We start from the raw sequence: 24,646 nt of genomic DNA, 5'->3' as shown, positions 1-24,646 counted from the left end.
GCACCCCCGGGACGGCGCGTGGCGTCTTTCCGCTTGGGGGGCTGCATGTTGACGAAAGCCAAATTCCTCTGGAACTCTATAGCCCAAGTCACTATAACATGCCTGTTCTCTCTCTTCTCTTTCCAAGTGCACTCTAACTCTATCTACAGGAGAATTGGAGAGAGTGGAGGGCCTTTGTTCCATGAGGTAATGGTCACAGGAGGTAAACCGATTAAACCGATTTTACTGGTAAACCTGTTAATCTTATAAACCTGTTACCATGTGGGGGTGGGGGGGTATGAGGAGTTGAGGGAAGGTGAGTGACGATGGTACTCACCGTATCATGAATTTACATTGGCACAGTTAGAATGTTACAGTCAGATGGTCGGATGGGTTACAACTAAGCAAGATGCAGTTTACCCACACGGCGCCGCTCCGTCATCGAAACAAGTGTAACAAGCCGCTGACACACTTGTTAAACTACACTAACTAGTCCAGGTCCAGGTCCAGGTCCCCATCAGACGCGTCATGACGCGCACGCCCACCTCCACCTCCACCACCTTCCCACATCACACCACATCACCACTTGACCACTTGCACTTAACCTCTATATTCCCACGCCCAACATCTCAATCACTCCATCAACCTTCTCAATGTCCAACAGCCCTCTCCCAACACCACCAGGGTATTTACCCTCCTCACCAACCCAACTCCCAACTCGCTTCCCTATCATTGCCCCACCGATACCGCTAATGGAGGGACTCGAGCTCCAGCCTCCCCTAACCCATCGCGGTACTGGACCGGGAGTGATTGTCGTCCCTCCCCCTCGACTCAGCATGCGCCCACACGAAGGACTTGGGCTCAAGGCGCCACTCGATCCCGAACCAGTCAAGAAGTGGGCGGAAGAGGGTTTCGCGGTAGTTGGCGCGCGGATCGGGGGCGAGACGGACGTGAATGCCGCTCTAAGTACAGCCATTGCTGCATTGGAGGACGCAGACTTTGTGGAGAATAAAGGCTCATATGCCGTCTTGGGTGAGTCTCTTCCTTATCTTGCCCTCTTCCTTATCTTGTCCTCTTCCTTATCTTGTCTTTGGTACCCACACTAAACCCCAGTGTATGACCCATCAGCGCTCCCCGCGATCCTGGCCGGCTCGGGTTCCATGCCCCGTATCGTGGCGGTCGTATCCCACGGAGCTGCAATGTTCAGCGACGACCTGCCGATGCTAGTCCACGTCCCTAGTCGTATCGTGCACGATGCGGGCCGTGATCCTCCCCTCAATTGCCGGGTTCACGAATATGACGTCGACTCGCCATACTTTGTCGTTCCCTCCTCGGGTCCCAAGGCCTACTCGCCCCCAAATGCGGCATTAGCTCACTCGCGCACCCTAGCCTTTCTGCGGAATCAGCTAAACGGACCATACTTTGACCTAGAGGCGATCTGGGACGAGCACACGCATTACGAATTCATCGACCGCAGCGTGGAAAAGACCATGTTGACCATGGTAGTAGGTTGAGACAAGAGTCAAGAGCTGATGAAAGGACGAGCCGTATGTCAACCACGTTCCGACGATGACTGGGGGCGTTGGGCGCGAGCAACTGTCGCAATTCTATCGCGACCACTTCATCTTCAGTAATCCCGAAGATGCGGATTTGCTCGTCGTCTCACGCACGGTCGGCGCGGATAGAGTCGTCGATGAGTTTATCTACAGCTGCACCCACAACCGCGTCATCGACTGGCTCCTCCCCGGCGTTCCCGCGACTGGGCGCAAGATCCAACTTGCCATGATGGCCGTTGTGAATATTCGCGGCGATAGGCTGTACCACGAACATATTTGGTGGTGAGCTATTCCCAGATATTCCGCTGATGGAAGGGACCAGGCTAGCGCACTGCAGCAGGTCGGGTTTTTGCCCGAATGCGTACCCACGCCGCAGGGCCAGCTTAGGCTTCCGGTCGCTGGGTATCGTTCGGCTGAGATGCTCGTGGACGAGACGGCGGGAGAGGCGAATTTCATGCTTGGGCCCGAGTGGGGCGTGTCCAAGGCCAAGGGAAAGGGGGATGACGAGAGCGCGGCGAATGGTGGCGCGGCGCATACGAAAAGGAACGGCCACGAGGAGGGTGCGGAAAAGGTCTAGCCCAGCACATTGTGGGTGTGAAGAGCAGTGACGTTTGGGGTGGGACGGTGGGAGCTCGCACACATGCAGCGAGGCTGTGCATAGATAGCGTTCCGCTCTGAGAAGGCTTGTCCTTCTGTCTCTATGTTTCTAGTGTTTATGTATCTACTGCATTGAATTGGAAGAACAGGATATGATGTGCCAAGGTAACCAGTCTATTGTTCATGCATCAAAGGTTCGTAGCGACTGCCAGCTAACGTACACGACATCTAAAGATATTACACAATGCTCCGATAGCTCAAGCTCAAGCTACTGGCGCAAGCTGCGCAAGCTACTGGCGCGAGTATCCGCGGTTTTCGCGCGCATCATGGTGGTGACGGGGCACGCTCTCGTCGTAGTTATAGTGGTATCCCTCCTCGTACTCTTGGTCACGCGTGTCGCGGCCATTGTACCGCGACTCATCGACCCAGTTGCGTCTCCCGGCATATGGCGCATAAGGGTCGGCGTAGGCCGGTCTTACCGGCTGCCCAGTCCCCATTTCGTCAGAGTATGAGCCCGAGACGTTGCGCCGGTGTCCGTCGAGCAGGGGTAGCGCGGGGTATGTCTGCGTAGGACTGCCGTCCTGGCGGAATTCGCGCGTCGGGCTACCGTCTTGGCGGAATTGCGTCGGGTTGTTGTCTTGTCCGCGGGATTGAGAGTGGTAGGCCGGTTGAGGGTACGGCGCCATGGATACACCGTTGTCCCATGCCTGCTTCTTGGGTTTGGAGCGGGAACGCGTAAACGCCCCGCAGCAGCAGCGCGCAATCGAGTACAGGATCATGCCGACGATGATCGCGACGGCGATCGTGACTGGAATCGCTATTTGCAGGTTTTGCGTGTACATGGAGGCGAGGCGGTTCTGCCACGAGCCGGGCGAACAGGTACCGTTGTAGCAGTGCCCGCCGTAGCCGCACGGCGAGCCGTCGATGAGCACCGTCTGCAGGATCGTGCACTGGTTGGCGACGTTGGGATCCTTGCAGGTGACGTAGCACGACTGGTCGTCGCGCGCGCTACATGCCTGCGTCAAGTTGAGGCTCGCGCCAGCCTTGACGCACTGCTCGTCGAGCGACGTACAGTGTCCACTCGCGCACTGCAGGCCGTTGCCGCAGTTGGTGCCGTCCTTGGCAGTAACGTCCTTGGGACATTCGCCAGTGTTGCCGGAGCACACCTCCTGGGTGTCGCAGATCGCGTTGATGGACGGTCGGCACACGACACCAGCAGCCTTGTACGTGCACTGGTCAGTGCAGCAGGCAGAGTTGGTCGGGTCGCACACGGCGCCGTTGATGAACTTGCACGTGTTGGGGTCGCAGCAGGACGATGTGCTGTTCATGCCTGGGTCACATTCCTCGCCCTGCTCCACGATGCCGTTGCCGCACTGCTTGAGGCTGATGGTTGTGCGGGCCGGGTCGGGCGTCACAACGCAATTCTTAGAACCCGTACCGAGGAACGAGCACACGTTGCCGAGCGTGCACTGTGAGAACGCTGTCTCAGAGGCCGCAGTCGTAGGGTTCATGATAAAACGGCCGCTCGCTGTACATGCGTCCCTGGAGTACGGACAGCATGAGCTCTGGAGCGTGCAGCCGTCGATGCAGTCGTGGATCGCGCCAAAGTTGTGTCCGATCTCGTGCGAAATGAGGTTCCACTCGGTCTTGGACGCGCTTGACACACCAGTGCCCGAGACAAACTGCTGGCCGTCCTGTTCGTTCGCGCTGGTCTGGCAGAGGGTACCGAGCCACGCAACGCCGACCTCAGTGTCCGTCGAGCATGCCGTCATGAGGTGCCACAGGCCAGCACCGTCGTTACCCTTCTTCCCACGCCACTGGCTGAACATGCTCAACCGGTCGTCGAGCGTCACGGACTGCGTGCAATTTTGGTTCCACTGCTTGTCCGCGGGCGGCGAGGAAGGGCACTGCGCCTCCTCGACCACCAGCTCGATAATGCCGAGCGAGACTCGGAACGTGCTGCGGTACAACGCAGTGATCTGGTTCCAGTTGTTGAGCACCTGCGTGCGTGCCGCGTCCTTGCTCCCGTAAGCCGTCACGTAGTTACAGTCGACCGCGACGCCCATGTACACTACCTGCTGCGAAGTGGGGCAGCCTGCATCCGAACCAATCGACTCGATGTAGTTGGTCTTGGGAGTCATGCCGCCCATGTCATCGCGCGAGCCCCGGCCCTCGAGAAGCATGTTGGCATCGCGCCGCCGAAGAACAGGGTGCGAGGGGTCGGTGTTGAACGTCAGCCTGTCGTGCGTGCACCCGGTGCTGTTCGAGTGCCTCGTTCCGTCCTTGTATTCCATCTCGGCATCGCTGAAGATGACGAGCCCATTCCCAAAGGCAGCGACGTCGGCGTCGTCCATCGTCCTGGTGGCCTCGTACCGCTCCTTGGTCAAGACGTGGTAGTTGATCCCGTCGATTGAGAACGTGCCTTCCCAACGTATGTTGTCGCCGGCATCATGGACCATAACGCTCGCGCGCCCGAGGAATGCGGCCGGGCTGTGCTCAAGCCCCGACAGTTCCTCGGCCCACACACGCTCGATCCACGCAGGCCTCACGACCTCGCCCTGATACAGGCGCCAGTCCTCGGCACGGAGGGATTCAGACGTGCTACTCCCATCCGCATGCTGAAAGGTGACCTTTGCGTCTGGGTGGAAGAGGTGCTCTGTTGGCCGGAGAAGGAGCGCGACCTCGTATGGCGCCATACTGGCCACCGAGGCGGTGAGGAGGAGGCTGTCATCGTGTCGCAGGGAATGGGCCTGTGGGGAGATGGAGCGGCGGGAGAGGCTATCACCACGCGGAACGATGCGGACTGTAGACCGGCTGGGATGGTGCACTCGGCGGACTGGTGGCGGGTGAACCGAGCGCGCTGGGGTTAGGAAGGACGTGGGAGGATTTACCATTCGCGCTGCCGGCGAGGAGGAGCATGGCGAGGGCGAGGAGCGCCATTGCGAGTACTGGCGGTAGGCGTGTCGAGCCCGCCATTGTGAGTGATGGAAGGGTAGGGAAGAATGAATTGTATTAGATGCGGATGAGAATGGAGATGCTGAGGATGCGCAGGTGACCAAGTGGGGGTGGGAGTGGAGGCTGAAAGCGGGCTGGCGTAGGCTGTGTTGTCAAGTGTGCCTTGCGCTGAACGACGGTCGTCCTTTCCCCGATCTTAGGGAGAAGCAATGTCAAAAAGCGTGTAGATGAAGAGGGAGAGATGAGAGATTGAGATAAAGTTGATCAAGTACAGAGATAATGTCCGGCGGCGACAAGGACGATTATATGCTACACCGCCCCATTCTCTCCTCTCCACCTCAAAAGTGACGTTTCTGCACTTTCCCCCCCCCCCCCCCCCCCCCCCGAAATGCTTGGCATAAATTTCCCTAGCATTTAGCAGCTGACACTCAACTGCGCCAACCACCCCTAACAAGCCACAACTAGCCACAACTACTAGAAGCAAGCATGAACAAGCAGTGATTCAATCCATTGGATGTGGGCTCAATGCCACCCCCGAGCTTTACGGATACACGTAGTTGAGTGTAACATGCGATGACAGGGCGGCGTTTCGTGGTCTCGTGTGTTTACCACTGGACTTGATGGGTTGTGAAACATGCAAGCAACAAGGCACTGTGCCTCAACCCTCGTATGACTTTTGCTGTTCGGCTCCATCCTCCGAGATCTTCAGAGTCAAAAGTTGACAGCTGACAGCTGACAACTAACGGCAGTTCAACTGACGGCGGTTCATGCGCACAGCAGTCAGAGTACTGTTGTCAGAGCAACATATGCATAACTGGGCTCGGTGTTCGGGTCCTGGTCAAACGTAGTTGTTACCGTACGCTTGATACAAGCACATGCTCGTTATCATTATCACGATCACGACATGCCAATTGCACGCGACTTGTTCTGCTTTTATGACGCTCGCTTTGAGGATGTGGGATAAAGTGAAAGGAATGGCTCCAAGACCGCCACCGCAGTCCGCAGTATCCGAGTTTTGCCTTCTGCGCCACTTACGCTTCCAAAGATCGACACAGCCTCTGCTCCACTGGGAACCCCCAAACCCAGGCACAAAGCGGTGGAGGTAGTCCACTATACTTGGACGCCGCTCACCATCAATTCTACCTTGCTCATCAACCTGGGCTGCACGTCGTACATGTCGGCGACAGCAAAGCCCCGTCCCTCTCCACCAACTTCAATGCACCCTCCAATACAACGCAACATCCTTAGCATTGCCAGCCTAAGTATAAGGCTTGCGACGACCCAGTTGGCAGCAGCTAGGACTTTGCTTCATCAATAAGATCCACTTGATCAGATACACATCCATCCAATAAATACCTATTGCTACAATACATAGTCTACTTCTACTCGTCGTCCACGTCCATCCTGTTAAAGTCGAAGAACGAGCTCGCATTACTCGCTCGGGAGCGGTACGATGCGGCACTAGTCCCGAAAGTGTGTACGCTCGCATTCGAGGGCATGAGGGGTGCCAGTGCAACCTCTGCATCGGGGTTGAACTCGTCTTCCCACTTTGGAGGCCAGGGCGACCTTTCCGAATGAGGTGGGAGACGAGCTTCCGGCGCGATCGGGACCGGTGCAGGCGCAGCGATCTGGGTGCTCTGTGGCCGGCGTCGTGGCGGCGGAGGAGTGGGGAGCGTGTTCACTTGCCGGAAGTTGCGGGTGATGACGTCGTTTAATCCGCTCGCTGGGGAATAGATCGAGGAGCGATACAGCGAGTGGGCGGGGGGCGATCGGGATGCTGATATCCAAGTCGGGCGAGACGGCTGGTGATCCGCCATACTCGACAGGGAGAGGGGGTACGGGCGGCGCCCACTCCTCTTCCCGGGGGGGTACGCGGGAGCGGCTCTTCCGACGCGCACTGAGGTTGTGCAGCAACCGCCTGGGCTTCAAAGGGTCCGCCGCCGCCGCGATTACTGCCGCTCGCGTCGCGCGCGCGGTGAGTTCGGGGTGGGGGGTGTGGGGCGGGGTTGCGGGGTGAGCCGTGGCGGCCTCGGAGAGCTCTGAGAGTGACTCGAACGAGAGGTCGGGGGTTCGCGCCTTGTGTTGGTAAGTGAGCCATCGGCTTGGGGAGGCCGGGCGGGAGGGAGAGGGATTCATGCTCGCCACGGAGAGGGCGGAGCGCCGGGCTCCCTTGGGAGTGGTGAAAGAGACTACCTCGTCGTCTGACGAGTCACCGGATAAGTTGGGTGAGACGCGGCCGTCGAGCGAAAATGAGTCAAGGCGGACACCGAGGATCGCCTCAGCTTTGGAGAGAGGCCGGTTGCACGGCATCATGGGCGAGAGGTGCGGCGAGGCCGAGGGCCCAGTGTGCAGCATGTCGCTGGTGCTTATGCTGAGAGGCGGGAGCTTACTGCGCCGCCGGAGTGGGAGAGTGAAGCTTGGGAAGGTAGGTGAGAGGCCGAAGGTGGGAAAGCTGTGGCTCGGGGACGTTGGTGACTTGGGCGACTTGGGTGACTTGGGGGAGATGGGCGACTTGGGGAGGAGAGCTAATGAGCGCTTCTTTAGACTCGAGGCGGAGAGTGACGATGAGCGCTTTGTGGGGGTTATGGGCTCGTTTGACTGGGATATGACTTGTGCGTGCTCTGCAGACCGCGTCATGATAAAACCTGCCGACCGACGGTCGTCCGACGTGGGTCGCGTAAATGAGCCGGCGGTGCCTTTGTTCACTGCCAAGGTAGGGCCGGTGGCGGCAGGGATTGATGTCATTTTCGACTGACCCAGCTGTCCTCCGGGTACACTTCGCATACTGGTAGGCGTCCTTGGCCCAAATGTTTGCGTGGGCATTGTCCGCGCGTCAGCGGCGTACAGGGGACGCGACAAGCTTCCATTGTTGACAACGTGGTTGGACACGGGGGTAGCGGTTGTCTCCGGACGCTCCGGACGCAAAGTCCCCTTGCGTCTCAAAGTCTGGTGCGAGGTGCGTGAGGATGGAGATGAAGGGCGTGGCGCGTGCGAGACGTCTGTGGAAAACGAGGTTGGGTTTGTCGTTGCTTCCTGGGTCTGTGGAATGTGGTTGGCCATGAATACTTCGGGTATGGGGCCGCTGATATCAGCACGGGGCTTCTCGTGCCGGACCGGACGGAGAGCGGAGAAACTTAAACTCACCGGCTGCGTTTCAACCGCTGAATGAAGCCGAGTTTGAAACCCTTCGCCTGGGGTCCCGGAACCTGGCTGTATGTTGGCAGGGGGGCCATTGAGGGTGTGGCGGGACGCGAACCGAACGACCATGTAGAAGAATTGGCAGAGGGTAGGGGCCCAAACTCGGCCGGAGGGCCCCGCGGCTTGCTACGTAGGGAGAGTGAGCTCTTGGAACGTAGGCTCGCCGCAAGGTGACGGATGGAGCCTGAGCGCCGAGGCTCGGCCGGATTCTTGGAGCGCGCAAACCACCCTCCGTCGCCGTCTCTCCAGCTCTCTCTCTCTCTCTCGCTCTCGCTCCACGCGCTCGGCGGCTCCACCCTCGGCGCAGCAGCGACCTTGAGGCCCTGCATTAGATCCTCCAGAGCTCGCTCGACGCCCTGTGATCCCCGCGTCTTGTATGTCTGTGGCGACGCTGTCGGCGTCACCGAGCATTTTCTGCGTCTCGGCGACGCTCGAGAGCGGTGTACCGGAGCGAGAATACGTGGTTCACGGTATCGCTTGATTGTGGGAGACTCGTCTACTGCGGGTGCAGAGAAGAAGACATCGGGGCGTGCGTACTGGTTGGTGTAAGCGACCCTCTGTTCTCAAACACCCCCTTCCTAAACTCACTGGCATGCCGTGACCCTCGAGTCTTCTCATTGCGGCTATGTTGAACATTGGCGCAGTTGGTAGTGGTGGGCTCGCTTGGAGAAGCGTTCTGCTGCTGGACATGGTAAACGTCGAGCGCAGAGTTGGATGCGAGATGTTTACATGGGCGTTGGTTCGCCGGTGCCTCATTATACGACTTGGAATCTGTGCGAGGGGCAGCGAGCAGAGCTAGGGAGCAAGAGCAAGGAGCAATGAGGTGGGAGGCTGCTTATCGCACGGGTGGCGTTTGGGCGTCAAGCGTGAATAGAGCGTGGACGAGCACCTGCCAGAGCAAGGTTGGGGGTGCGGGATGGCTTTGTCTATTCGCCTGGGCCTGAGATCAGGAAAGGACAATGATGGCGCCGTGTCAGTGAGCAGGACAATAAATGGAAGTGAGTCTGGGCGGCGGTATGAATCTTAGCCTTGATGTTTGAGTGTTTTGCATCCAAGTGTTTGTAGGGAAGATCATTTGATGCGTCAGATGTTTAGGATATGATGATGAGCGTAGATTAGAAAAGATGATGAAGGATGGGGAATGACAGGGGGGTGGCTGGTGGTACAGTGGTATAGTTGTAGTCGAGTCCTTTTAGTGTTAGGTGACCCTGTGCGTTCAACCAGTTCAACCATTGCTCTCGCTCAATTGCTCAATTGCTCTCTTGCTCTCGCACCTCCCTTGGGCCGTGCTTCTCCAGATCCCCAGATCCATTCAACCCTCTGCTCTGCTTGATAATCAGAAACCTCAACGCCTCAAGATCTGGTTACCTGGATATGGAGATGGAGTGTGGAGAGGGACAGTACAGTTAGGTCAAAATATCATGACAATGTGAGGGGCCACAATGGAGCATCAACGGTGCATTCCTCCCTCCCCTCCCTCCCATTGAAATTCCTGGCCCTGGCCTTGTCTACACACTTCAACATTCATCAGTCCGTTATAGAGCTATAGACAACCTCTCAAGCTACTGAGGCCGTCAACATCAGTCACCCACACCTCCCCCTAACTCCCACTCATCTAGTGCAATGCTACATGCATCATTGTGCTTCCGACTGCTATCCCCATTTAGTTGTCGGTCCAGGTGGGCTTGCGCTTCTCAGCGAAAGCAGACATGCCCTCCTTCTGGTCGGCCGTGGCAAAGAGAGCCTGGAAGATGCGGCGCTCGAAGCGGAGGCCCTGCTCAAGAGGAAGCTCCTGCGAAGCGTTGACAGTCTCCTTGACGGCCTGGGCGGCGACGACACCGAACGAGGCAATCTTGTCGGCGATCTTGACGGCCTCGGCGGTAACCGACTGGTCGGCGGGGATGACGCGGGAAACGAGGCCCCACTCGCCGGCCTCCTTGCCCGAAATGAAGCGGTTCGAAAGGCAGACGTCCATCGAGCGGTTCTTGCCAATGAGGCGGCTGAGGCGCTGGGTGCCACCACCGCCGGGGATGATGCCGAGGGTGATCTCGGGCTGACCAAAGGTGGCCTTCTCCGAGCAGATGAGGACATCGGCCATCATCGAGAGCTCGCAGCCACCGCCAAGCTAACATTAGCTACCGACGTGGGAACAGGCAACAGGAACACGGAGACAGAAAGGAAAAAAGGTACTCACGGCGTAGCCGGCAACGGCGCCGACAATGGGCTTGCGGATCGAAGCAACCTTGCCCCAGGTGCCGAGGAAGTTGTTCTTGTAGGCGTCCGAGAACTCCTTGTCCTTCATCTCCTTGATGTCGGCACCGGCAGCGAAGACCTTGTCACCGCCAGTGAGGACAATGGCGCGGACCGACGGGTCGTTGTCAGCCTTCTCCATCTCGGCGTTAAGGGTGTCAAAGAGGGGCGACGAAAGAGCGTTGAGGGCCTTGGGGCGGTTGAGCTGGAGGATGGCAACCTTGCCCGACTCGGAGCGCGAGGCGAGGACGAGGGGCTCGGCGGCGGTCGACATGGAGCGCGCGTACTGGCGCATGGTCGAGCGAGCGGCGGGGCGGAGGGCAGTGAACATGGTTGCTATCGTTTCCTTTTGGTGAAGAGTGGAGCAATGGAGAAGTGAGAAGTGATGACAGGGGTAGGCTTTATAGCCTGGGTGTGAAGGTCCGCCCCGTCATGGTCAAGGGGGGGGAAGGGGGGGTTGACCGGGGGGAAACTAGTGGTAATCTCGCTCGGCGCGCTGTAAGCGCTGTAACTGGCGAACAAGAAGCCGGGGAACCGGTTCACCCTGGGGTGACTTTTGGTCACTTCGCCTAAGTAATCTGGCCGAACCACGAGGAACGTGGTTAGTTTGTACAAGTTGGATCATTCTCGGCGCGGACCACGATACTCACAGCCGACCATAACAGGGGTTCTAACAGGGGTTCGTTAATACGTTCATTCACGTGGCTATCAATCCCACGTGGCTCTTCTGGGTTCTCGGACTTTTATTCATAGCGCCGAGGTGGCGTGTTGGATTTCGACTCGCGCCTCCACCATCTCAAGCTTGGTGCTCGCTGACCACAACCACCACCAGAGCTAGCTACAACTTGATTGTCTCAACGACAGACTCGGTTACTCTCATACAACCAAAACACACACTCAACCTATTAGTCTCAATCAGTCAACAAAACTTGGACCCGACAAGCTCTCACAACAGAGCTCATATTAAAACCCCGCGCGTCCACAGAGTCCATCACCGACTCATTAGCAACAACTTCGCGCACCTTCCTCCCCCCATCTCCCCCCGCACCGCTACCCATCATGCCGCGCTTCTACGAGAACAAATACCCCGAGGTACATTCTGGGCTCGTATACAATGCTAACCTGTCAGGTTGACCAGCTCGTCATGGTCCAGGTTCAGTCCATCGAGGACATGGGCGCCTACGTCAAGCTCGTGCGTAATATTGACGGCGCTAGCAGGCGCATGCACAGACTGACTCGCAGCTCGAGTACGACGGCGTTGAGGGAATGGTCCTGCTTTCCGAGCTGTCGCGTCGGCGAATCCGTTCCGTGCAGAAGCACATTCGTGTCGGGCGTAACGAGGTTGTCGTTGTCATGCGTGTTGACCCCGACAAGGGTGCGTTTCTTCGCAAGCGGGTAGCAAATGGCTACGTACTGATTCCCAGGCTACATTGACCTGTCCAAGCGCCGAGTGTCTGCCGAGGAGGTCGTCAAGTGCGAGGAGCAGTACGAGAAGGGCAAGGTGGTCGACTCGATCATCACACAGGTCGCCAAGCGCCGCGGCGTCTCCGCCGAGTCGCTGTACGAGCAGATTGCCTGGCCCCTTCACCGCAAGTACGGCCACTCGTACGAGGCATTCAAGCTCTCGATCCAGGAGCCGGACGCCGTGTTCGGCGAGCTCGGCATTGACGAGGAGACGCTCGTTGAGCTCAAGCACAACATTGCCCGCCGCCTGACGCCCAAGCCTGTCAAGGTGCGCGCCGACATTGAGGTCAAGTGCTTTGCGTACAGCGGTATTGAGGCGATCCGCAAGGCGCTCCGTGCCGGCGAGGCGTGCTCCACCGAGGAGGTGCCCATCAAGGTCCGCCTTGTCGCGCCGCCACTGTACGTCATGTCGACGACGAGCACGGACAAGACGGCCGCTATTGAGATCATGGAGAAGGCTGTCGAGGCGATCGGGAACACTATCACCGAGGAGAAGGGTGACATCACCATCAAGATGGCACCCAAGGTTGTCTCCGAGACTGAGGATGCCGAGCTCAAGGCGCTCATGGAGCAGTTCGAGCAGGCCAACATGGACGTCGCTGGCGACGACGACGAGTCGTCGGACGACGAGTAGAGTGTTGACAGGCAGTGACATAGCACGAGCATTCGCATCGGTTGCCTGGCATATGCATCGGTGCGCCATCTCCAGGGCAACCAACGATGCATTAGATGTTGAGATCGATGTACTACAAACCTATAAGACTTTTAAAAGTTATTGTTATTTTTTACTCCATCGAGAGCGCGTTCTGCAGGCCCGCAACCTCCATGACGCCTCCGACGAGGTGGAGCGAGCCAGCCACAAGCACGGAGCGTGGGCCCTCCTCCTCATGGACAATGTTGACGGCGTGCTCGATGCTGGGCACGACGTGCACCTTGCCGCTGAAACCGGGGACCAACTTTGTCCAAGCGTCCGCGAGGGCACGCTGGGTGGCGAGCGCAGCTAGGTCGTTGGGGTCAATCGCGGCGGCCGTGAGGTCGCCCTTAAAGTGACCGTCGGTGTACGTGACGTTGGTGCAGAAGATGACGTCTGTGAATCCCGCCCCGAGGGTGGCACGATCCGTTCCCGCAGCACCGGCACCGGCGTCAAGCAGCGCAGCGAGGAGGATCTCGCTCTGGCGCCCTCCCGACGTGTTGAAGATGAGTGCTGTAGGCTTAGTCGCCTCCTCGGCCCATGCCCACTCGCCACAAGAGCGCAGGCTCTCGACAGTGTGCGCACCGTCCAGGAGCCAGGTAATGTTGCTGTCCTTGTCGTCTTTGGCAGCCTGGCAACGACCAGGCCAGCGCGTAGCCGCTAGAGGCGCCTTGAACGCCTCGGGAAAGTCGGTGCCGTCCACGCTCCGGCCCGTGGCCTGGAGGAAACGCTTCGCCAGCCCGACAGCAAGAGAGGCATTAACGCGCTGATGCTCGCCGCGCAGGCCGAGGGAGACGCTGGCCGGAAGTGGGGGAACAATCTCGAATGGCGCGCCCACCTTTTCGGCACATGCGCGCAGGACGGCCAGACCCGCAGCCTGCTCCTGCGGCACGCTCAAGGCAGGAACGCCGGCCTTGTAGATACCGCCCTTGTTGGTTGCAATCTCCTCGATCGTGTTTCCCAACACGGCAGTGTGGTCGAGTCCGAGCGCCGAGACGCCCGTAACGACGGGGCGGGGGACAATGTTCGTGCTGTCGTATGTGCCGCCAATGCCCACTTCGAGGACAGTCGCGTCGACGCCCATGGACAGGAAAGCGTGGAAGGCAAGGAGGGTCAGAAGCCTAAAGTAGATCGGGAAGACGGGGGTATGGTCGGTTAAGGTCTGGGTTAGTACCGTCTTGTCTGCAAGCTGCTCACCTTGGGATCAGCCTCGAGGCGCTCCCACACCTCAAAGAAGTACTTTGCAAAGTCGTCTTCGCTGAGAGGCTCGCCATTGACGCGAATACGCTCGCGCACAGCACATAAATGGGGCGAGGTGTATAAGCCGACCTTGCCTCCAATCTGAGAGCGCAAGATACGCTCCGTAAACGCCGAAGTCGAGCCTTTTCCCTTGGTGCCGGTGATGTGCACGACATTGAGCTTGTTCAGATCGTCCGGCGCGTACCCGATACGACGGAGGTAGTCGAGCATCTCCTTGATACCCCACTCGTTGAGGCGGCCGCCCGACTTGCGGATCGCCTCGATCCTATTGTCAGCTCGGAAGACCAACTAGTCAAGTAATCACGTGGCGGCATTCGACTGGCACGTGTTGAGCAGTCGGATCGCCTCCTTCTTGTTAGTACTGCATGGAGTTAGACTCACCGAGTAGGTTCTTGCGCGGGCCATTCTGACGAGCGTGGGGAGCATGTGGTGTCTAAGGTTGTAGCGTCTGGAAACGGGGTGTGTTATTCTTGCTTGCCGAAGTTGGTCCATGCGTCACCCGACATACTAATTCAACTTTCAGTCAGTCACGTGAGTTTGAGTCTACCTCCACTTTCGACTCCTCCACTTTCCAGTTGGCTATACATGACTGACGAATAACGATACCAAGATCACAGATACCAACGACAAGGACTTGACAGCATGCGGAGGATCCTGTTGCCACGTCTGGCGACATACCGGCCCTTAGGCTTGGGTGGTATGGTGCGCGCGCGCTCTCTCGGCCTGCGCTTCAACTCCTCGCAGCCACAAGCAACGGAGACAGGCACACTACCCTCCTTCTTCTCCCCGCCTGCGTCCGAGATGGCCAAGCCGTTCTACGTGACCACGCCGATCTTCTACGTCAACGCGTCCCCCCACATCGGGCACTTGCACACCGTTGTGCTGACGGACGTGTTTGCCCGCTTCTCGCGCCTCCGGCACCCCGACCGACAGGTTGTATTTAGCACCGGAACGGACGAGCACGGTCTCAAGATCCAGCAGGCCGCAGCCAAGGCCGGGACCTCGGAACAGGCGTTCTGCGACGACGTGTCCCAGCGGTTCCGTGACCTCTCGTTACGCGCGAATATCAGCCACACCGACTTTATCCGTACCTCTGAAGAACGGCATTACGCTGCAGTCGAGGCGTTCTGGGCCAAACTCGTCGCGAGCGGAAACATCTACAAGGGAACACATGAGGGATGGTACTCTGTTTCAGACGAGAGCTTCTTCAGCGCCAAGCAAGTGGAGGAGCGGGATGGGGTCATGATCGCGACTGAGACGGGGAACGAAGTTACTTGGGAGACGGAGGAGAACTGGAAGTTCCGCCTCGACGCGTACAAGCCCCAGCTTGAGGCGTGGTTGGCCAACCCAGAGTGTGAGCTTCCCTATTATGGAGCTAGCTGACAGCAGCTGTGACACCTGCACACTACCACACCGCGATCATGAAGGAGGTTGAGGCGGCAGGCGAACTGTCCATCTCCCGCCCGTCGAGCCGCGTCAAGTGGGGCGTTCCTGTTCCGGGTGACGAGTCCCAGACGATCTATGTCTGGGTCGACGCACTCATCAACTACCTCACCGTCGCGGGATACCCGAATGCCCACGACGCGTGGCCGGCCGACATGCACGTCGTGGGGCAGGACATCATCCGGTGAGCAGCTCCGGCATGTTTAGGAGCTGATGCCAGCTTCCACGCGTTCCACTGGCCCGCTTTGCTGGCTGCAGCGGGCGAGGCCATGCCGAAGCGCGTACGTGCCCACGCACACTGGACGATGCACAAGGCCAAGATGTCCAAGAGCAGGGGTAACGTCGCCGACCCCCTCGCGGCAATGGACAAGTTTGGGGCAGATGGTGTGCGATGGTACCTCATGCGTGCGGGCGGTTCTCTTCCGCGCGACAGCGACTACTCGGAATCTGAGCTCGAGGCAAGCTACGGCCGCCTACAGGACCAGCTTGGCAACCTCGTCTCGCGCCTCTCCTCGCCCAAGGTTCTGGCCAACGTTTCCTCTTTCAAGAGCGTGCCTCACTTGGATGCGGCCCTCGGTGGGCTGCGAGACCAAGTCGAGGCCCACTTCGAGGAGTGCAACATTTCCGCAGCGTGCGAGGCAGTACTGAGCATGCTCGGCGAAGTGAACAAGTTCTTCACCGAGTCGGCGCCGTGGCGAGGCGACGGAACGGCAGCGGTGGTTTACGCGTACGAGGGCCTGAGACTGGCAGGTATCCTCACCTCCCCCATCCTGCCGAGTAAGAGCGTCGAGCTTCTTGACCGTATCTCGGTTCCCCCCGAGAAACGGACATGGCAGAATGCAGTCGTGACGCCGGACGTGGACGTGATTGTATCGCGTGTAGGGGAGGGGATTAAGGCGTTTAAGGGTGCCCCTCCTCTCTTCCCAAAGATCGACGACGACTCTGCACAGCACATGTTAAACTTACACAACGGGCGCAAGCGCAAGTAGAATATGCATTGGAGTGTTACTTCCAGAGCGTAGCCCCCGCCTCGTCGAGGGCGCGCTTAAGGGCCTTGCCACGTTTATTGGGAACGATGGCAAGCGCGGTCGGAAAGTGTTCCCTTACATCAGCTTACCATGTCGGTGGAGAGACTAACGGCTCTTCCACCCATAAGTGGTGGGGAATGCCAGCCGTTTCTAGTGAGGAGTGGAGGCGATGCAGCGCGTCCTCGTCCGCGACTTCGAGTACCGCTTTGCGCATGATCTTCCATGCTTGTCCGTCGTCGCCTGCAAGGTATCGCTTCATGTCGGGATGGTCGGCGTGAAGATGCTGCACGGCAGACGCAGCGTGTGCAGCTTGCGCCATGAGCGGCCCGACGGGCCAGCCGTGCGTCTGGTGTCAGCAACTGTGAGCGATTATCCCAGATTGCAGAATGTCGTGCCAGCAGAGCCAGATTACAGCCGCTATTCAATGAAATGAATCAGCAACTTGCGACTCACCGTCATGAGGTCACGTCGCACGATGATCTGCATCACCAGCCCGGTAGGTTTTGGCGCCAACCCCTCTCCTCCAACCGCTCCGGCCATCTCCGCCTTGGCCTGTGTGCTCATCCGTCTGAGCGTGCGTGCGAGCATATGTCGAATGCCGAACACATGAGCGCTTTGGCAACTTGACTTGCAAGCTTGGAAGTGGAGGTGGAGGTAAGCGGAGATCGGTAACCTCCGTTAATGCCATGACGCGCGTGCGTACTTAACAACTTGTCATCTTGTCACCTTGTCATCAACACTCTCTCAACAAATCAACATGTCGGACAAGGAGACGCTTCTTTCTATGGGCTTTGATGCGGCGCGTGTCGAGTGTGAGTTCCTCCAGCTGGCATGTTCCCGTCATAGCTAGGTCGCTGCGGCGCTAGGTCCAAGACCTCGTTGCGGTCGATGAAGGGAGCGCCGACGAAGGTGGTGACGGTGATGGTGTCCGAGAGGCTGCAGAGACATTAGCTCCAACTGCCGAGAACGTAAGCTGCCATATGCGGCCTCTACATCGCCACGTCATACCACATCCTTCGCCACCTTCCCTGGCTTCGCCTCCTTCCCCCCACCCCCCCTCCCTCCCTCCCCCTCCCCTCCTACCCACCCACTCGCTCACACCAGGGGCCCTCCGCGCGACCAAGAACGCCGGCCTCCAGCCCGCAATGGACCATATCCTCGCTCACAACGACGAGTCCGTTCCCACGGCCGAGGAGCTCGCGGAGGAGCATGGCGAGGAGGCCAACATCCCAGACGTAGGCGAAGCCAAGAGCATCAAGTGCTCCGAGTGCGGCAAGACGTTCCGCTCCCAGGCGACGGCGAGCTTCCATGCTGAGAAGAGCGGACACACGGACTTTGAAGAGAGCACGGAGGAGGTGAGTGTGTGTTGGGTCCGCGAGCTTGTCCTCTGCTTCTCAGCTCGCTGTGTTACTCTTGGGGCTCTGGCAGTTTGCAGCCCCACCCTTCTCTCCTTCCACCAAACCACCTCTCCCTGCCCCTCCATCCACCCCCTCTCCCTTCTAACCGCCTCCCCAATACACACCCACTGACGACAGATCAAACCTCTCACGGCCGAGGAGAAGGCGGCAAAGCTGACCCATCTCAAGGACTTGCTTGCGGCCAAGCGCGCCGCGCAGTTCAAGGAGGACGAGAAGGCCTCGCGCGCGAATGAGGTGAGTTGAGGAGAGCTTGGCCACTTGAATGAGCTGACACCAGGCCCTTCGTCGCAAGGCTGGACAGGACCAGGGTCGCATCAAGGAAGAGATGGAGGCCAAGGAGCTTGAGCGCGACGCTGCGCGCAAGCGCGCAGACAAGATCGCCGATCAGAAGGCGCGGGCAGCCGTGAAGGCGCAGATTGAAGTGAGCTTTCGTAAGGCAATCGCGAGCTGACGGCAGTCGGACAAGCGCGAGCGTGCAGCCAAGGCGGCCGCCGAGAAGGCTGCGCGCGAGGGTAGACCACCACCGGGGCCTACCGCAGCCGACGCGCCACCCAAGCCCTCCGCCATGGCTGCGGGCAAGAGCAGCGAGGCACCCCAGACGCGCCTCCAGATCCGTCTGCACGTTGGCGGCGCGCCGCTGATCAAGACATTCCCCAGCACAAGCAGTGAGTTTCTGGCATATTGACAAATTGACACCTGCTGACACCAGCGCTCGTCGATGTTGCCGAGTTCGTCAGCTCGGAGAACCTCGCGTACTCGGTCGACACAGTCAAGTTCTCGATGACGTTCCCGCGCAAGGTCTTTGGCCCCAACGACATGCACAAGTCGCTCAAGGACAATGGTCTGACGCCGAGCGCGGTGCTCATGGCGAATGTGTAGAGGTAAGCGTAGACGGCACAGTCATAGGGTCTGCGGCGCATGCAGCGGTAATATCAAACAAGTGCTACATCACGGATCTAACCACTGCCTCACTAAGCCTGGACGCCACCTACTGCCCGGCGGTCGACTTACGGTCTTGAGCACAGTCCCGCCAGCCTTGCGCACGTCGTCGAGCCAGCGCTGCGTGATACGGCTCTCGGCGAGAGGCATGCGCTCGCTCTGCGTCTTGCCGTCGCGGATACACCGTGCAACTTCGTCCGCTTCGTAGTGCATGCCCGCACCAGCCTTGGCAGTAGGGTACTCCTTGACCTCGCGTTCCCTGATGTTTCCCGGTTCGTACTTGGAGTGCGGAACGATCGTGAGTCGCTCGGGGCGCCAAGGTGGGTCTGGTGTAAGCTAGGAAGAGAGCGGCTTCCGAGATGCGCGGCCCGGCCGGCTGCAGAGACATGGTACTCACAAGCAATCGCTACGTCGGCGTCCTCGCACGTAATGACCACACAGGCGTCGTCGTACCCGCTCGCAGTCATGTCCGTAACGAGAGTCGCTTCGGCCAAGCCCTTCCAGCTCACAACCCAGGTGCTCGCCGCGTCGACGCCGCTGCGCTCATAGATCCTCTGATACGAAGCAACGACGCGCGGGTCAGTGTCCGTGTTGGACGGGAGCTGGTGCAGGGCGAGCATCGCCCACACGCTCGGGTACGGGCCCTGGTCGAGGAGTGAGCCGCCGCCCTGCTCGGGGTCGATCATGCGGTTAGAGTCGGGCCGGGCTGGGGTCAATGACTGCGGAGTGGCAGGAGACTAGGTCAAACCCACTGTCAGGCTGATAATTCATGCTGAAATCCGCGCTCATGCGCTTGATCTTGCCGAGGCGTCCAGACTTGAGGAGGTCCTGGAGAGCATACGCGATGGGGTGGAAGCGGGTCCAGACGGCCCTGCGGTCAGCAAGTCCCGACTTGGTCTCACTCCATGAGGAAGAGCTTCTTCTCCTTTGCGATAGCGATGAGCTCATCGAGCTCCTCGAGGTCGAATGTGAACGGCTTCTCGCACAGCACGTTCTTGCCAGCAAGCAGGGCAGCCTTGGCATTGGCGTGGTGGAACGTGTGCGGCGTGCCGATGTACACTGCGTCGACGTTGGGGTCGGCGAAGACCTCGTCGTATGACCCGTACGCCTTGGCACCGTCGAGCACACCGTTCCCCAGTCCCCATGCATTCCAGCCATCCTCGCCCCACTGGTTCGGGGATGGGTCGCTACGCAGCCGGTCGATAAACTTCTGTGCGCTGGCAACCGACCGCGAACCTACCGCCGCGATCTTGTGCGCGACGTCCGAGCCCCGTGTGGAGGGGTCAACGAGGAGGTCCTGCTGTCAGCGCCGTCAAGAGAGGGCGCACCTCTGCGAACTTGGTTGAGATACCGCCCGTCGCGATGATTCCCCAGCGCAGAGTAAAGGTCATTGTCAGTCAAGAGGTCAAGAGGTTGGGCGCGCATGCCGCATGTCCTCGTCCTTAAGACTTGGGAATTACTGGCCAGTCTGGCATGACGTTTGAGCGGCGCTTTGTCCGATGTTAGACATGATCCGGGACCATCGCCGAGATTGAGATTCCGGTAGACCCAGAATCCGCAGTTCACCGTTCGGTCGAGGGATTATCACGTGACCCTTTGTGTGTTGCCACGTGAAAGTGCCTCCGCGTTGACGTCTAAACAACCAGACAATTCCGATGTCACAAGAACAATCGCGTCCAGCGAGCCACTGTTTGGTTCGGACTGTCACCTACTCATACCCTCTTCTCTCTACTCTCTACTCATTTACTCTCTACTCTTATCAAACGACCATGCTCTAATCCAATGGACACACTCCGCCCCTCACAAAGCACTCCCTCCCTCACCAGCTCAGCCTCGTCGTCCATGCAGTCCCATGGGCGCGCCTCGCCCCCTTTCGACACCCCAGCCCAGCCAACCCAACCGCGACCCACCCGCAATGTCGGAACGCCGGCGGACAAGCTCCGAGCTCTCTTGGACTTGATGAACGGCGAGATGCGCGCCGCTCGTCCAACACCATCATATCGGCGCGACGACAGGGACGCGACCCCGCGCGCGCGCGAGCCCAGACCCATCACCAAGGAGGAGAGCGATGACAGCCTGTCCAGCCCACCCCCGAGGATACACTATACGCGTCCGCGCCGCGAGCCGGTCCCTCCAACTCCTCAAGCTCCAGGCCCTCCCCCACCACCTGTTCCAGAAGAAGAGGCGTCGCCACCCCGCCGTTTCGCTGCCCTCCCCAAGCGCGCGAGCCCGCCACCCCGCCTCACTTCGCGCGCTGTCGCGTTACGCGCAGCTGCGGCCGCCGCGGCCGAGCATGAAGCACAACAAAGTATCCTTCCCCGTGAGACGCTCGAGAAGAGTGCGCCGACGCCGCTCGAGAACTTTATCGCGAGCACCGCACCCCCTACGCCATATGAAACACGCCAGCGCGCCACGTTATCCGAGGAGCCGCGTCGCCGAATGTCCGTGTCCGAGGCGGCGCCGAACGCGCGTCCACGCCCTTCCATTCCTCCCGAATCCCCACCGCGCCCACCTCGCTCTCCCTCGCTGTCACCCCCGCCCCGAGTCATTCCGCTCTACCAGCCCTCCCCTCCCCAGCGCCGCCAGGCCCCTCCCTCCCCAAAGGGCCAGGAGCGCGCGTACAAAGTGGAACTAGAAGAACCCGAGCCGCCAAGACGACGCGATCGGCGAATCGCGACGCCACCCAACTCGTCCGCATCGTTTGCAGCGGGCCTAGACGAGTCGCGCGAGCCCGTGCACGATCTTGAGGAGACCGAGTGGAGATGGAGAGACGAGAGCATCGAGAGCTCGGACTCAAGTGTCCCGATAGACCTGAACAGAGGCCCGGCAGCGAGGTTAATCGTTGCCGAAGAGATGAGCATGTCGCGCTCGCGCAAGTCTCTGTCCGCCGAGAGCTCGCCCACTGCGTCTCGGACATTCGCTACAGCTGAGCCATCAGCCTCTGCATCGGCGACATTCGCGACTGCCGAGCGCTCCTCCAGTGCACCCAGGAGCTTTGCAACCGCGCGATCCCAGACTGCGTCCATGACGTTTGCGACCGCACAGCGCCTTCCGACCTCCTCGCCTTCGTTTGCGGCCGGGTCTAGACCATCGCGGGAACTTGGCAGCGTCGAGCAGCCACCCAAGCAACAGCGCAGCTTTGAGCGCTCGCCAAAGGAACCGAGCTTTGAGCACCACCGGAGGAACAGCGCCGATACGTCGCTACCAGCCGTTCCAGGTCCTGAGAGTTCTGACGAGGAGGAGAACTCTGCGCTCGTCGCTCGGCGAAAAATGTTCCGTTCCTCCAAGTCTCCTGAACCCCGACCCGGGGAGCCTGTTGGCTCTCGCGCCCGCCGCCTGTCAGCCTCGAAGCGCAGCGAGTCTTCAGCTGACGCGCGGTACGCCGCGCTCAAGGCGTCGATGGGCGTCGAGACTGATTCGGACGACAGCAGCATGGGTCCTGAGCCATCACGGCAGGACTCGTCACTGCTTGGCTCGCTGTGGAAGGGTCTGCCGTCTGGACTGCGAGACGACTCGTCGCTCGACATGCGACACCGTCCGACACTGGCGGAGCTGTCGACGAGGTTGGACTCGACGCTTATGACATCAGCTATGCCCCGCGACTCGACGCGTCGGTTCCAGCGGTCGGATGAGCACGAATCTATGCGTCGGTTCGAGGAATCGGATGACAACGGCTTTACGCGTCGATATGAGAGAGTGGAGGAGCGTGACATCTCTGTCGCTAGATCCGACTTTGACGACTTGGGTGGACTGCCACAGAGCTCGCCGCCGCGCCCGTCGCTGAGCCAGTCTCTCCGGAAATCCCGTGGGAAGCCACTGTTGTCGCTGCGCCAACCTCAGCTCGACTGGCAGGACGAGGAGACAACCGAGCGGCGTCCTGAACCCGAAGGACCAGAAGGCAGCGAGGCCGCGACTGATGACCTCGAATGGGGTCCCCAGGGACCAGACACGACATCCGATTCTTGGCTCGAGCTCAACGCCGCCGCGGCGCTAAACCCACCAACTCCCGAGACCTCTGGTCCCACCCCACCCTTGGAGTCGCCCGCGCTTGCAGACTCTGACACGCTGCCAGACACGCCGCCACGCCAGCGGCCCGGCATCCACCGCAGCCTCCTCCGCGCTGCCACCACGCCCGCACCTGCACACGAACCGGTCGCCCCGACGCCACTACGCAGTGCGCTCAAGGGAGGGCGGTTCGAGTCGCGCTTTGCGCCCACCTCGCCTTCAGTGAGATGGAGTCCGGACGTGTTAGACAACGAGCCTGCAGTTGAGGAGGACGGGGTGGTGGACACCACCACGGAGCCGGAGCAGCAGGAAACACCGTCGACCTCGCCGCCAAGCTCACCGCCGCAGCACCTCATCACGCCCGAAGCCTTCAGCACCCCTGTCCGCGCACCGGCAGTGAACAACCGCACACCTCGACCACCTGGCGCGTGGGGTACGCCGCTTCCCCCGCCCAGTCTGCCACCGAGCACTCCCCTCCCTGCGCCGCCAATCTCGGGCCTGCCAGCGCCCTCTCAACAGGGCTTGTTGGCAACACCGCCCCCGACTGGGCCTGCCGCACCTGGACTCCCGACCCCACGACCCCCTGGCGCTTGGTTCTCGCCTGCACGCTACATTCCCTCGCGCATGTCGCGGTTGAGAAACGAGGTACGCCTCGACGACAGTGCTAGCTCGACAGGAAGCGAGGTGTCGGTGCACCGCTTGGCGTTCAGCCCGAAGCGGCGGAGAACGGCAGCCGCGTCTCCCAATCCGGCGCGCGTGCTGCTTCCGGCGGCTCAAGGGCCGCCAGCTGCTGTTGAGCAGGTCACGTCACCGGAGGCGAAAGCTGAAGAGGTGAAGACCAAGCCGGAACCCTCAGAGCCTGCCACGCCAAGACCGCACACACGCTCGCCTGCCACGAACCCTCCAGGCCCCGTCGAGCCCCGAACACCCCACCCGCCCGGCGCGATGCCGAAAGACGAACCAGAGGACGGAGACACGTCGTGGACAGCTCGCATAAAACGAGCCTTCACTCCAGGCCCCGTCTCCCCCTCAACCCCCGTGACACCGCGAACAGCGTCACGCACACGCCTCGCTGAAGCGCAGGACGCGCTTGACACGGCCTCGCGGGCGAGTGCGAAAGCGCGCTCACGCGTCTCAGCCGCGCAGGACGCATGGCGCGCCGCCATAGCAACTAAATCCGTACCCGAGCCAGAGCCGGAGCCGGAGCCCGAACCCCTCCCCATTCCCCAGCGGCGGCGAGGCATATGGCTCCTCTGGGTCACGATCGAGCTGCTCATGCTGTGGGCCGTGTTCCGCGTCACGCTCGAGTACGCTACATCATACTCCTTCCTTGCACGCAGCGACCCGTTCGGACCGTTTGCACCCAGCTATGCTGTGGGGGTACGGTTGCCTGCCGCCCTCGAGGCGTTTGGGAAACACCCGCCAAGGGGCGTCAGCTTGTTTGATTTGCTCGATGCGTTGGGATTGGGATTGGGAGGGACGATAAGACAATGGGCGCCACCCACGTAGGTGCGTGTACTATGTATGCCAGGACTTTATATATCTTGGTGCATGCACTACTTGATGTCTACTGTAGTTGAGAAAAGAGGCGTTGTCATGTTTTTGCAGACCTGGGGGGTTGGCCAAAGAAAAGTCATCCACGGCCCAATCTGCTTCAAACTCTGCACCACATCGCCTTTCCTGGCGGCTCGGCTCTTGACGTTGATCGATACGGCCACTTCTTCCCCGTTATGGCGCAAGACCAGCTCACAAGCTCACAAGATGTAGAGATGCAGAGGGAATGTCGCAATGCTACTATCTAACGCAGACGTGGGTAACAGGTCCGGAGTTAACGAAACAAAGCGAATTTACTCTAGCGCCCGT

General features: G+C 59.8%; 11 protein-coding genes across 11 annotated transcripts; 5 read left to right on the top strand and 6 right to left on the bottom strand.

Moving 5' to 3' along the window:
- Positions 1-815: 815 nt before the first annotated feature.
- Positions 816-2,112, top strand: CcaverHIS019_0204640 (uncharacterized protein; the record flags this gene model as incomplete). Its single annotated transcript, XM_060597479.1, has 4 exons — positions 816-1,011; positions 1,093-1,484; positions 1,519-1,817; positions 1,851-2,112. The coding sequence occupies 4 exons, from the start codon at positions 816-818 to the stop codon at positions 2,110-2,112; spliced, it is 1,149 nt and encodes a 382-aa protein (XP_060454368.1).
- Positions 2,113-2,422: 310 nt separating this feature from the next.
- On the bottom strand, positions 2,423-5,108 carry ADM-B (uncharacterized protein; the record flags this gene model as incomplete). The annotated part of the gene is made up of 2 exons (XM_060597477.1): positions 2,423-4,992; positions 5,024-5,108. 2 exons carry the CDS (start codon positions 5,106-5,108, stop codon positions 2,423-2,425), a joined length of 2,655 nt encoding a protein of 884 aa, XP_060454367.1.
- Positions 5,109-6,469: 1,361 nt separating this feature from the next.
- Positions 6,470-8,320, bottom strand: CcaverHIS019_0204620 (uncharacterized protein; the record flags this gene model as incomplete). The annotated part of the gene is made up of 3 exons (XM_060597476.1): positions 6,470-6,810; positions 6,986-8,169; positions 8,232-8,320. 3 exons carry the CDS (start codon positions 8,318-8,320, stop codon positions 6,470-6,472), a joined length of 1,614 nt encoding a protein of 537 aa, XP_060454366.1.
- A 1,628-nt stretch (positions 8,321-9,948) lies between these two features.
- On the bottom strand, positions 9,949-10,866 carry CcaverHIS019_0204610 (uncharacterized protein; the record flags this gene model as incomplete). The annotated part of the gene is made up of 2 exons (XM_060597475.1): positions 9,949-10,410; positions 10,480-10,866. The coding sequence occupies 2 exons, from the start codon at positions 10,864-10,866 to the stop codon at positions 9,949-9,951; spliced, it is 849 nt and encodes a 282-aa protein (XP_060454365.1).
- Positions 10,867-11,594: 728 nt separating this feature from the next.
- On the top strand, positions 11,595-12,633 carry tif211 (uncharacterized protein; the record flags this gene model as incomplete). The annotated part of the gene is made up of 4 exons (XM_060597474.1): positions 11,595-11,627; positions 11,665-11,727; positions 11,778-11,910; positions 11,960-12,633. 4 exons carry the CDS (start codon positions 11,595-11,597, stop codon positions 12,631-12,633), a joined length of 903 nt encoding a protein of 300 aa, XP_060454364.1.
- A 151-nt stretch (positions 12,634-12,784) lies between these two features.
- MET7 (uncharacterized protein) lies at positions 12,785-14,355 on the bottom strand (the record flags this gene model as incomplete). The annotated part of the gene is made up of 4 exons (XM_060597473.1): positions 12,785-13,852; positions 13,888-14,215; positions 14,255-14,298; positions 14,332-14,355. The coding sequence occupies 4 exons, from the start codon at positions 14,353-14,355 to the stop codon at positions 12,785-12,787; spliced, it is 1,464 nt and encodes a 487-aa protein (XP_060454363.1).
- Positions 14,356-14,592: 237 nt separating this feature from the next.
- MSM1 (uncharacterized protein) lies at positions 14,593-16,382 on the top strand (the record flags this gene model as incomplete). Its single annotated transcript, XM_060597472.1, has 3 exons — positions 14,593-15,304; positions 15,340-15,577; positions 15,614-16,382. 3 exons carry the CDS (start codon positions 14,593-14,595, stop codon positions 16,380-16,382), a joined length of 1,719 nt encoding a protein of 572 aa, XP_060454362.1.
- A 16-nt stretch (positions 16,383-16,398) lies between these two features.
- CcaverHIS019_0204570 (uncharacterized protein) lies at positions 16,399-17,009 on the bottom strand (the record flags this gene model as incomplete). Its single annotated transcript, XM_060597471.1, has 3 exons — positions 16,399-16,495; positions 16,532-16,767; positions 16,875-17,009. The coding sequence occupies 3 exons, from the start codon at positions 17,007-17,009 to the stop codon at positions 16,399-16,401; spliced, it is 468 nt and encodes a 155-aa protein (XP_060454361.1).
- A 169-nt stretch (positions 17,010-17,178) lies between these two features.
- CcaverHIS019_0204560 (uncharacterized protein) lies at positions 17,179-18,718 on the top strand (the record flags this gene model as incomplete). The annotated part of the gene is made up of 6 exons (XM_060597470.1): positions 17,179-17,233; positions 17,526-17,776; positions 17,957-18,073; positions 18,117-18,260; positions 18,297-18,504; positions 18,549-18,718. 6 exons carry the CDS (start codon positions 17,179-17,181, stop codon positions 18,716-18,718), a joined length of 945 nt encoding a protein of 314 aa, XP_060454360.1.
- Positions 18,719-18,810: 92 nt separating this feature from the next.
- Positions 18,811-20,169, bottom strand: CcaverHIS019_0204550 (uncharacterized protein; the record flags this gene model as incomplete). The annotated part of the gene is made up of 6 exons (XM_060597469.1): positions 18,811-18,816; positions 18,851-19,104; positions 19,176-19,484; positions 19,531-19,649; positions 19,681-20,075; positions 20,107-20,169. 6 exons carry the CDS (start codon positions 20,167-20,169, stop codon positions 18,811-18,813), a joined length of 1,146 nt encoding a protein of 381 aa, XP_060454359.1.
- Positions 20,170-20,560: 391 nt separating this feature from the next.
- On the top strand, positions 20,561-24,292 carry CcaverHIS019_0204540 (uncharacterized protein; the record flags this gene model as incomplete). Its single annotated transcript, XM_060597468.1, has 1 exon — positions 20,561-24,292. The coding sequence occupies one exon, from the start codon at positions 20,561-20,563 to the stop codon at positions 24,290-24,292; it is 3,732 nt and encodes a 1,243-aa protein (XP_060454358.1).
- Between the last annotated feature and the right edge of the window lie 354 nt (positions 24,293-24,646).

The sequence above is a fragment of the Cutaneotrichosporon cavernicola genome (assembly GCF_030864355.1).
Source record: "Cutaneotrichosporon cavernicola HIS019 DNA, chromosome: 2".
Taxonomy (NCBI): domain Eukaryota; kingdom Fungi; phylum Basidiomycota; class Tremellomycetes; order Trichosporonales; family Trichosporonaceae; genus Cutaneotrichosporon; species Cutaneotrichosporon cavernicola.
This window is presented reverse-complemented; position numbering and strand designations above follow the sequence as displayed.